The sequence below is a fragment of the Empidonax traillii genome, unplaced genomic scaffold (genome assembly GCF_003031625.1).
Source record: "Empidonax traillii isolate 1590-97213 ecotype Southwest subspecies unplaced genomic scaffold, ASM303162v1 scaffold1655:size138967, whole genome shotgun sequence".
Taxonomy (NCBI): domain Eukaryota; kingdom Metazoa; phylum Chordata; class Aves; order Passeriformes; family Tyrannidae; genus Empidonax; species Empidonax traillii.
Window position 1 is genome coordinate 5,630 of NW_020956848.1, and position 11,751 is coordinate 17,380.

General features: G+C 53.6%; 1 protein-coding gene across 2 annotated transcripts; it reads left to right on the forward strand.

Moving 5' to 3' along the window:
* The first annotated feature begins 2,242 nt into the window (after positions 1-2,242).
* On the forward strand, positions 2,243-11,067 carry PIP4K2B (phosphatidylinositol-5-phosphate 4-kinase type 2 beta). Of its 2 annotated transcripts, XR_003573953.1 has the most exons (10): positions 2,243-2,381; positions 3,549-3,645; positions 6,027-6,179; positions 6,964-7,110; positions 7,461-7,499; positions 7,852-7,965; positions 8,253-8,511; positions 8,786-8,889; positions 9,716-9,896; positions 10,317-11,067. XR_003573953.1 is itself a non-coding variant. In XM_027908206.1 (9 exons), the coding sequence occupies exons 1-9, from the start codon at positions 2,317-2,319 to the stop codon at positions 9,794-9,796; spliced, it is 1,059 nt and encodes a 352-aa protein (XP_027764007.1). In that variant the 5' UTR covers positions 2,243-2,316; the 3' UTR covers positions 9,797-11,067. The 2 variants fall into 2 exon arrangements, 1 of the variants encoding a protein (XP_027764007.1); XM_027908206.1 differs by having other exon boundaries at positions 9,716-11,067.
* Positions 11,068-11,751: the final 684 nt, after the last annotated feature.

The window sequence follows — 11,751 nt, forward strand, 5'->3', positions numbered from 1 at the left end:
CGTTGCTCCCCGGAGGCTGCTCTCAGATTCCACCGGGATAAGCCCGAGCAGAGGGATCCCCCTCTGGAGAGGTGATGGGTGCCGGCCACAGCTTCCCTCTGGGCTCCTTGTGGTTTGCTGGATAATCCTTAGGAAGGGGAACTGCCTGCTGAGGGTTGTGCTGTGGGAAGGGAGGGTTTGGGATATCCCCCTCCTGGGGTGGTGTGGGGGCTTCTGGTTCCTCTCCCTCTGGGAGGTGTCAAGCAGGGGCGTTACTGTGAGGGCACTCAGTGTTTGAAAAACAAACCAAAACCCTTAACACAACAGCAAAAATAAACTAACCAACCCCATGTTTGCTTCCAGGCTGCTCTGTCAGGAGCAGAGGGCAGTGCTGGCACTAGAAATGGCCAGCGCAGCTCTTCAGCCGGACTGAGGTGCCCAGAACAAACCCCGTCCCCCTCCCTGTGTCCCCAGGAGCTGAAATCCCTGAAGCACCACAGCTGGAGGGAAGGAAGGGCTTCTGCAGCGGGGAAGGGGCATTTCTGTGCCTGTTGTATCCCTCTGAAGGGAAACAAGGAATCCTGGTGCACCATTTCTGCCAGTCAGCAGCGCCGCAACAGGTGCCGCGCTCTCTCCCTCGCTGCTTGAGGTTCTGTGCCGTGGTGGCAGAAACCAGGGCGCCTGGAAGCGTTTGTGTCGGAGTCTCTGCCGGGGAGGAGACAGTCTCTGAGCTGCTGTTCCCTCTCAGCTGCCATCAGCACCCTTCCTCCGCTCGCCAGGGAGCTGATAAGGGCTTGGATGGGAGCAGGAGCTGCACCCTCGGGCTTTCCCCTCCTGGGAGAATAATGAGTGGCTGGAGGCAGCGCCTCTGCCTTGGTGCAGAATTGGTCGTGTTCTCATTGCCCTGCCTGCTCCCTGGGGATTGCTGATGGTCTGGGGAGGGGGTGACATTATTTATTCCATCCATCCATCCCAGGGCGTTTCCTGGGAGTGCTTCGTGCTGCTCCAAGGAGAAGCAGGGCAGGGCTGTTCAGAGCCCCCATCTCTGCTCCCGCTTATCTGCTGTGTGGGATGGCTGGCTCTGAAAATAGCCATCTTTTTTTTTTTTTCTTTTTTGGTGGATGTGTCTTTCTCTCCAGTCTGACGTGTGTTCAATCTGGTCTGGTTTGCCGTGCTGGGGAGAAGGGGGTGATAAGCAGGGACCTCGTGGGGATGTGGCAGCGGTTTGGGCAGCGCTGCCGTGTCCTGCTGCACGCAGGGAACGGGGAATCCCGGAGCTGGAGTCCCTTCCCTCAGCCTGTGATGACTTGGCCCCTGTTCCCAGACAGCAGGGAAGTTTTCCAGCAGCTTTCCAAGTGTGCTGGAAGTCACTTGACCTGCGGAAGATTTCAGTGTTGGGAACAGACCCCAGGCCTGACTCGTGGCCAAAGCCTGCTGCTGCCAGCGTTGTCTGCCTCTCTCTCCAGCATTACCTGCTTGGCACAGCAGTTATGGGAACGGAGTTGGAGTGAAACTGCTGCCTAAATCCAGGCTGTTTATAGCAGCTCAGCGAGATGGGAGTCCCTGGGAGTGGGTGACACCAGGGCCCTCAGAAACGTGGTGCCTCTTGACCCGCTCTTGATTCTGGCACAGCCTTGTCAGTGCACGGGGCTCGTGTGGAGCAGGGCAGCCAGACACAGCCCAGAGGTGGATTTCTGTTGGGGTTTAATGATTATTATTAGTGCTGTCACTGCTGGGGTGCTGCAGCGCAAGCCTGTCTGTACAATAGTAGCTGAACATTCATTCTTCTGCTTCCCTGTGTTCCTGTGGCTGCCACACATGACTAAGGAGCAAAAACAATCTAGTGGAGTGACTCATCCCTCCAGAGAAGGTGGGATAAGAGCAACAGGAGAAACAGCAAGCATGGAAACAGCATTCGTGGGGAGCTGTGCTGGGCTGCACCGAAGCTCCCAGAGTCCATTCACGGCCAAGACTTGGGTCATCAGTGATCTGGAACTGGGAGAACTAGTTAAGAAACTGGCTGATGCAACATTCCCTGAATAAAGGCAAAGGGGGCTTAGTGAAAACATAAAATCTGCTGTTCCCTGGTCTGTAGGTTTGTCTGGGTTCTCAGCTGTGTCTTGGATGGTCAGTGGAAGGTGAAAGGATGGAAGGAGGTGAGGACTCGCCATGTGATGGTGCTGAGCTCCCCAGTCTGATGGGTTCCAGTGCTCCCAAACCAGCCTCTGGGGTGTTTGGCATCCCTGGCAGTCCCTGTGGGGCAGTGGAACAGAGCTTTGAGTCCCCTTTTCCTCTCTCTTTCAGATCAACGAGCTCAGCAATGTTCCCGTCCCTGTCATGTTAATGCCCGATGACTTTAAAGCCTACAGTAAGATTAAGGTGGACAATCATCTATTCAACAAGTAAGTAGGTGCTTCCCAACCTCTTTGTCCCTAATTAGAGCCCTTTGCTGGGGTGGTGAAGGCCTTCTGGGTTGTTCCCAGTGGAAATGCCCAGAGGATGTGGCCTGGCTGGACACGAGACCTGAGCCTGTGCCCTGCCCAGACCCCTCAGCAGGACGTGGCAGGGTTCAGTCTGTCCCTGAGATGCTCTTTTGTGGCTTGGTTTCTATCCTTTGAGGGGTAAGACCCTTCACAGCCCTCAGGGTGTCTGTGGGGTTACTCCCATCTCCTATTCCCAGAAGGTCAGTTTTTGGAAGCCCTCCTGGAGCCGTGTTCCCCACCCTTGCTCTCTGTGAGTGCAGGGCTGATTAATCCTTTGTTTTCCCTGAGTTTCCCAGGGATCAGCTTTGGAGAGTGGGAGTGTGATTGGAAAGTTTGCCTTCCCTGGCACGCACAACAGCTCAGTATCTGCTCTTCCCTCTTCTCCTACAGAGATTTTTCGTTTCCCACGTTTCGGTGCGAAGGATTCTCACTGACAATGAGCTGCCAAACGTGGGGACCGTCCCCACTGCCTGTCCCCCTGGGCGGGATCAGGGCAGGGCAGGGAGCAGCTGCAGCTCTCAGTGACAGGGAATGCTGTGTGTTTCCGCTGCCCTGTGCTCGGGGGCAGCCTGGCAGCAGAGCTGGCTCTGGAACATGCCAGGCTGGAGCTGATTTCCCCCCACCCCTCTCTCCTCCAGGCTCCTGGTTTGTGGTGCGTTGACCTTTCTTTTGACGCACGAGTGATCTGATGGGATCTGAAATCAGAGCCCACCCCTCCACCCCCCCACTTCTGCTGCAGCTCTTCGTCTTCCCCAGTAACAGGGTGTGCAGGGGGCAGCTGTGGGACTGCACAGCATAAGGAGGGGCAAAGAGAGAAACGATCCTGCCAGATCTGTGCTTGTGGCAGAGGGGATTGTTCTGTATCCTCTCACCCAGGCAGCCTGTTAGTCAGGATCCTGCAGACACCCCTGTGGAGAGATGGCTTTTGCAGGCATCCAAACAAACAAGCTGCCCTGGTGAGGAGAAGTACCTGCTGATTGGGATGGGGTGGGAAATCCTGGGGGGTTGGCGGAAAAGTGGGAGAAAAGTTGGGTTTGATTTCACGAGCTGGTCGTTGTGACACACAAACATCTTTTCTGCCCCAAGGGAGAACTTACCAAGCCGCTTTAAATTTAAGGAGTATTGTCCACTGGTGTTCCGGAACCTCCGGGAAAGATTTGGGATCGATGATCAAGACTACCAGGTACCAGCTCTCCCCTCCCTGCCCTCCTGACACCTTTCCCTAGGACAGGATATCCCAGCTGGCGGAGAGACCCTGATACAAACATTGTTATCATCAGCTTTTCTGGGTTGGTAATCGTGGTAACCCCAGGGCCCACAGCAGTGCAGGAGAGCTTGCTGTGCCAAGCACTGGGCAAGAGGAGAAGGAGAAGATGGTCCCTTCTCTGGGGAGTTTAAACCTAGGTGTGAAATAGGAGCCACAGTGGAAAGGCAGGAGCTGGAGGATGACAAAGATCCGGTGTGGAACATCTGCAAGGAAAATGAGCCCGGTGTTGTTTTACAGGTTCAGGTGAATCTGCTGCCCCTCCAAGTGTGTGTGTTGTGTAGTTGGGTGTATCAGGGTGGCTCCTGCTCTGGGACACGTCCCCTAAGGCCACAGGCTCAGCTTTGCCTTGGAGGGGACAGACTTTTGGGGGGCTTAAATGCAGAGAGAGAGAGAGAGAGAGAGAGAGAGAGAGATGTCACAGCTCCTGCTGCTGCAGCGGGGCCACCCTTCCACCCGCAGCAGGAGGCGAACAGGAGGCTGCCTGGGGATGTCAGGAAAGAGGGGAAAGCCCGTGCAGAGGGAGGGAGGGAGGGAGGGAGGCTTTGATGGCAGCGTGGCCTTTGGCAGGCCGGGTGGCCGGGAATTAACGCGGCGTCCTCGGCTGCTGCTGATGGAGACGGGCACGGCGCCAGGATCGGGGCATCCGCTGGAATACTCCCCGGGATCCGCCAGCCAGGGAGGCATGTGGGGGAGTGCCCTTCTTCCCCTACTGTCCTGGAGGATTGTTCCTCCCATCTCTGGACTAGTTTGGCCTCTTAAAAACAAAACGTTAATTGAGCTCGGTTCAAGGTGGGTAAAATGCGATGGCTTGAGTGGGAATGGAGCCAGAACACTAAATATAACACCCCAAGTGTGGAAGAGGTGGGAGGGACAGGAAGGCAACCCGAAGGGCTGTGAATTTGGTAATACTCAGTGTGGTCACGATTTCTGCTTCCCATCTCCAGAAGAAAAGCTCTGTGGTTTTGAGGTGAGGGCCTGATTAAACTGTGCAGCACAGACTCCTTTGCAAATGTCAGCAGGAAACAAGGGGGATTTTTCTGTTTGCCTTTGTTTTCCTGATGCTGTCTGAATCCGTTGGCAGCAGTGGAGTTTTTTTTTTCCCCCGGCTTCATTAAAGTTTTAGGAGCTTTAAATGCCTCATTCTGAAAGGAAACCTCTCGGCTCACTTGCAGCGTGACACGGTAAATCCCTTTCTCACAGCAGGCTCTGTCTGTGCCTGCAGCTGAGCAGGCTCCCTCTGCTGCCAGCCCTCCAGAGCTGAGGGCAGAGGAGAGAGCAGTGTCACTGTCACCTAAAAAAAACCCCAATCCGTCCTCAGACACATTGTCCAGCCCTGAGATGCTGAAATCTGGCTAAAAACCATCCTCCAGGTGCTTGCCTTGCTGTGCCTCAGAGCACAGCTCTCCACTCCCTGCTTGGACCTGTGGCAGGGGGAGATGGTGGATAAAATGACTCCTGAGCACAGGCTGGTGGCTGGGCAGGGTGGAGTGGGAAGGTGGAGCTTGGAAAGGATGGAGGGGGACCCCCAGGAGACAGGTGACCTGCTGGGCTCGGCAGGTGTGAGGAGCAGTAGCTCTGGCTGAGGGGTGAGGCTCCCACCGCCTGGGGAGGGGACAGCAGAGCGAAGAGCTCGTGCTGGTGGCTCGGGGAGCGTGGCAGACCCTCACTGTGCCGTTTTCCTGGGATTTTCCAGTCGTGCTGCAAGTCTGAAGGGGAGCTGCAGTGTCTGGTTGCTAAGGGTGGAGACAGGGAGATGAAGACAGATGCTGCTGGTTGTCGGAAGAACGGCCAGGCTATTTATACTCCCATCTTTTACGTCCGATGGCAAGAATAGCAGGGGCTGAGGGTGGCTTTTGGTTGCAGGATGACCTGCAGAGAATTCCCAAACCACGAGACTTTGGCCAGTTTAAGCTGCTTTTCGATGGGAAAGGCAACAGGCCGTTCCAGTGGGTTTGTACTGGCTTTCCTTGAACCTCAGGAATATCCTGACTGTTGTTAACATTGCCAGGAGGAAATGCCAAGAGCTGTATTTTCTGTGTCTTTAGTAAAAACAAAAATGCCCTCAAAAACACCTGCCAGGTGTTGGAGTCAAACATGTCAGCAGGTAAAAGGCCCGGCTGGAAGCCCTAAAACCCTCCAGGTTTTTAAAACGCGAGGCAGAACACGCCCGCAGTGTCTGCTCCGGGGGTTATCCCTGCTCAGCCGTGTCCCACCCCGCTTCCCGAGGCTGCCCTTCCTTCCCCAGGGGAGGTGGCAGAGCCCCTGCCAGTCCCTGCCCCTGTGCTTGCCCCCTCCAGAACTCGGTGACCCGCAGCGCGCCAGTGAACAGCGACAGCCAGGGCCGCTGCGGCGCCCGCTTCCTCACCACCTACGACAGGAGGTTTGTCATCAAGGCCGTGTCCAGCGAGGACGTGGCGGAGATGCACAACATCCTCAAGAAGTACCACCAGGTACGGTGAGTCTGGAACCCTGGGGAGGTGGGCTGCGAACACCCCGGGGGTCTGCTGGGCGATCCGGAGCTCGGCTTGGTGGGTGAAAGGATGAGTCCCTTGGGATCTGAGGGCCGAACGTGGCCCAGCCGCCTGTTTCTTCACAGTGCTGAGCCCCTTCACAGCTCACCCAGTTCCTTATATCAGTGAATTGTGGATTGCTGGTGCCTGAGACCTGTAAACATGCTGCCAATTCAGTGCTTTGCATTAGGCTTTCCAGAGAGGAGCAGGGAAGGGGGGGCAAAAGGGGGACAGCGGGAAATGTTCTGCCCTGGTCCACATTATGTGCCAGCCCATCTGCTCCTCACTGTCAGGTAAACTTAGATAACCATGAGAAGGGAGGTTGGGCAGTGCCAGGGCACACCTGGCCTGTCACAGCAGGCTGGGCATGCACAGACAGTCAGAGAATCCCAGAATGATTTTGTTTGGAAGGGACCTTAAGGATCATCCAGTTCCAACCCCCTTCCATGGGCAGGGGTGCCACTCCTTGGATCAGGCTGCTCAGGGGATGGGATGCTCTGTCTCAGCTCAGGGCTGGAAGTCTCTCACCATGCCTTGATTCCTTTTCTTGAGACCCCAAGGAGGGGCATTTCAGGGCCTCCTTTCCCTCCACATCGGTGTCAGGTGGCTGGAACTGGGCGGGGGGGTCACCATCAGCATCCTGCTGAGCTTGTGTTATGTCAGAGGTGGGGTCTGTGTGACAGAACTGTCCTTCCCTGCCCTTCCCTCCCCTGCTGTCCTGCAGTTCATCGTGGAGTGCCACGGGAACACCCTCCTGCCCCAGTTCCTGGGCATGTACCGGCTCACGGTGGACGGCGTGGAGACCTACATGGTGGTCACCAGGAACGTCTTCAGCCACAGGCTGACGGTGCACAGGAAATACGACCTGAAGGTGGGGCTTTGGGGGGCTGGGAGCTCCTCCAGGGGGGCTGGGAGCTCCCCCAGGGGGGCTGGGAGCTGGGCTTTGGAACACCCACCTGCCAGGCTCGTGGGCTTTGGCCACGGGGTCAGGTTTTTGGGGGCTGCGGATGGAGCATCGCTCGGGGCTCAAATGTGGGTGGATTTTCCCCATCCCAAGTGACCTGCACTAAACCAGGGAGATCGTGGAAAGGGGGTTGAGCACTTGTTTTAAAAATACTTCCAGAATTTCTTCTGCATGGAGAAATTAAATTGTGAATTAGTTGGGAATATGACACAGTGCAGGAATGATATTTTCTTTTTTTTTTTTTTTTTTGTAATCAGGGCTCAACAGTATCCAGGGAAGCAAGTGATAAAGAGAAGGTATGGAGCAACCCTGGCCAGCCTTTCCTTCCTCTTGGTGGTTGGAAGCAGATGGGATCCAACTGATTTCCCTTTTCCAAAGGGGTATTGAGCAGGGGCTATTAAACAGGCCCTGAGTTGAGCTCACTTGCTCTGTGTCTGCCTTGAGTTTCTCTGGATCCACTGATAATTACTGTGCTCTGCCTGATGCTGTTTTCATCTCTAGTGGACAGGATGAGCCACTTCACCTTAAAACCACCCAAAAAGACTCTGGTGCAGCCCTGGAGTGCTGCTCAATCCACACATTTCTGAGGGATCCGTGGTCCAGCCCTCCCCCAGGGTTGGAGGACTTGACACAGGCTTTTTGTTGCAGGCCAAGGATCTCCCGACGTTCAAGGACAACGACTTCTTGAATGAGGGTCAGAAGCTGCACGTTGGAGAAGAGAGTAAAAAGAACTTCCTTGAGAAGCTGAAGCGGGACGTGGAGGTATTTTCCCAGGGGACAGCTCTTCCTGGGTGTCCCAAAACTGGATCCTCACTGTGGCCTCTGGCTCCAGGGGGGCAGCAGTGCCTGCAGAGCGAGTTCTGGATCAGTCAAGGTTGTGCTGAGGGCAGTGGGCCTGTGAGCTCGTGTGTGGATTCTCTGGAGTCTGAAAAGGGTTTAGCTCTCACTGCAGCCCTTCCTTAGGGAGGTGCTGGCAGGGCAGGACGGAGGATTTGTGATCCCACATGCGGGTGCTGCTGTTCTCACTCCTCCCTTTCCCCCCACCCCAGTTCTTGGCTCAGCTGAAGATCATGGATTACAGTTTGCTGGTTGGGATCCACGACGTCGACCGGGCTGAGCAGGAGGAGATGGAAGTGGAGGACCGGGCCGAGGATGAGGAGTGTGAGAACGACGGCCTGGGGGGAAACCCCATCTCCTCCTACGGGACCCCCCCGGACAGCCCCGGAAACCTCCTCAACTACCCCCGTTTCTTCGGGCCCGGCGAGTTCGACCCCTCCGTCGACGTCTACGCCATGAAAAGCCACGAAAGTGAGTGCTGTGGGGCTGTGGGGGTGGCGTGGGGGGGCACGGGAGGTGCCCTGGGGCTCAGTGCAGTGCCAGGACTGTCCATCCTCTTTGCTGTGCTCAGCTGGAACGGGTAGAAGTGTTGCTTCTGCTGTGCTGGCCCACCGGTGTTCCCTGCCCCTCCTGCTCTGCTTTCCCTGCGAGCCTCACCCAGCCGAGCTCTGCTGGGTGTCTGTGGAGGAGGGGAGCGGAGCTGGGCTTTGCTCAGGGGGTGCCAGCCACTCTCGTGCCTCGCCAGGTGCCCCCAAGAAGGAAGTTTACTTCATGGCCATCATCGACATTCTCACGCCCTACGACGCGAAGAAGAAAGCTGCGCACGCTGCCAAAACAGTGAAACACGGGGTAAGCCTGGCACCTGCAGAGAGGTGGGCTTGGGGGGCTTCTGCTCTGCCTGCATGGCCCTCTGTGCGTGTGTGTGGTGTCTCCTGGCACTGATTTTCCTCCCAGTGTGGGAATTCTGCAGTGCCCGTGCGCAGGAGCAGCTCTGCCCTCGCCGCTGTCCCACAGAGGTTTTCCCTCTGGCTGCCTGGGGCTGATTTGTGTTTACATCCCGTTTTGGGAGGTGCTTGAGGCACCTCAGGGAGCAGGAATTCACTGGCTGCAGGGGGGGGCCACTCCTGTGCCCTGGCAGCAATCCTGAACTGCCCAAAAGGGCTTGGGAAAAGCCCAGGTTGGCAGGACATGGAGTCATGGAATCGTTAAGGTTGGAAAAGACCTTTAAGATCCACAAGTCCAACCATCAACCCACCACCACCACCATGCGGAGTTTATATAGAAGGAGTTGGAAGGGACCCAGCAGGATCATGGAGTCCAATCCCTGGCCCTGCCCAGGACACCCCAACAATCCCCCCCTGTCCCTCAGAGCGTTGTCCACCCTAACCCTCCCCTGGCACAGCTCCAGACGTTATGATTTCTTTATGCTCCTTCTAAATCTCCTGGAAACCACGAGGAAACAAATCCAGTGCTTTGTCTCAGTGGCCTGAAGACGCAGCTGGGGCTAAAAGCGCTTTCCCTGGGGGATCTCTCTAGACCTGCTGGTTTTTCTCCTAGAACTGGCACGCTGGTGTGGGTGTTTCCCAGCAGAGCTGTGCTGCCATGGCCCCTCCCTGCCAGCCCTGCTGGCCCTCAGAGGAGGAGGGTGTTTGACTGCTGTCTCTCTGCCTTGCAGGCTGGGGCAGAGATCTCCACCGTGAACCCCGAGCAGTACTCGAAACGCTTCAACGAGTTTATCTCCAACATCCTGACATAGTCTGTCTTCAGCCTTCAGCGAGGAAGGAAGAGCAGAGGGGCTCCTTCACCCAGAGAACGCAGCCTGTGACACTCAAACAGACACTGTAGCAGCATGTGGGGTGTGTGTGGGGTGTGTGTGTGTGGGGTGTGTGTGTGTGTGCAAGGTGAGTGTGTGGCACTGCGTGACTTCAGAGAAAACTCATTCTAGGTGCACCCTCCAACAGTCCACTTGACCCAGGAGGAAAAGTGGGATTTTATGTTACAGAAGTGCCCAGACATTAAGATTTGAGGGCTTTTTAAACCAAGCAAAGTGCATTGTTTCAGCACTGCTCTTTCTAGTGACGTTTTCTCCTCTCTGATCGAGAGGATCCCGGAGGGATATGACGTGGCACTGTATAAAGGGGTGGCTCTAGATCATGTTCAGTGGGAGTGAAGCAGTGCCTGATTCCACAAACTACTCCTTTTTTTTTTTTATTTTTATTTTATTGGACTGTCTCGACCAGAAAGACATACAATCCCTTTTATTTCCCTCTTGGTAGGAATTGGAAGGAAAATAGCTCACCATTTCAAGGATGGAAACTATAACTCTGATAAGGAGGAGTCGCTGAACTTTAGGTAAATTCAGACTGGGACACTTTATATTTTTTGGTTAATTTAAGTAACAAAAAAAAAAACAAAAACACCAACCACTTTTTTGTAACTGCACTTGATTTACAAGAAGGACGAGGGAAATGAACATCTACCAAAGATGATCTCTTAAAAAAAAAAAAGGTGTAACTCGTAGAACTTAAAAAAAAAAAAAAAAACAACCAGTGTGAGAAGTAGTAGTGGCATTGACCAACCTCAGTTAATGATGTGCTCGGACCCATTGTGCTTTCAATTGGCCAGCTCTGAAGATTTCCCTAAAAGAAAACCAGAAAAAAAAAAAAAAAAGGCATTTTGTACCTGTAGATACGGGATAACATTTGACTCTTGGGACGTTTCCCTGCCGCGCCTCGAGGTCAGGAATTGCCACAGCTGACCATCACAGTCCTGCCAGTGTTAATCTAGCTAATGTTCAGTCTTCCTTACTCACCCCATCTGCAACAGGTACTTGAATTTGTTTCCTGACAGAGGTTTCTTGGCTTAGTTGGTTTCTGTTTTTTTCCGATGGCAATGTAACTTGCACACGAAGGAGTTGGACTCGCTGCCAGTGGGGAGTGCTGGGAGCTGTGACTGTGGAGCGAATTCCACTGCTCAAGAGGACTCAGGACTTGAGCTGTGGTTGGTTTTACTCTCCTCTGCTCCAAACCCCTCTCTAAGAGCGACAGTCGAGGAGTGGAAATGTTTGAACACTTGCGCCAGATTATTTTTCCATCCCCCTAAGGATTTGGAACTGATTGGAGTGACTGAATAACGTCCTGTTTTGTCTCCAGAATGCTTGTAATCCTTTTCACAGCCAAGCTTGTCAGGCTCGCTTTGGGTTTTGTTAGCTCTGCTGCACAAGTTACAGACCCTTTGGTTCTTTTGGTTTTTTTCATTTTCTTTTTCCTTTTTTTTTTTTTTTTTTTTTTTTTTTTTTTTTTTTTTTTTTTTTTTTTTTTTTTTTTTTTTTTTTTTTTTTTTTTTTTTTTTTTTTTTTTTTTTTTTTTTTTTTTTTTTTTTTTTTTTTTTTTTTTTTTTTTTTTTTTTTTTTTTTTTTTTTTTTTTTTTTTTTTTTGGAGCAGGATTTAGCGTTTTTGAACAAAAACCATCTCGCAGTTGAAACATGTCGCTTATCTGCCTTGAAACTGTTTTTTCACATATGCCTTTTGTTTCGGGAATAAGCTGTTTGGAATGTCTATGTCCTGTGCTGTAACACGTGCTACAGTTTGCTGTGTGGAATTTGGTCCTTTTTGAGAGATAACTGGTGCTCATCACATCCTGGTAATTCCCCTGACTGACCCTGAATGTGGGGGGGGGGGCTTTGTGGGGTTTATCTTTTTTGTTTTAGTT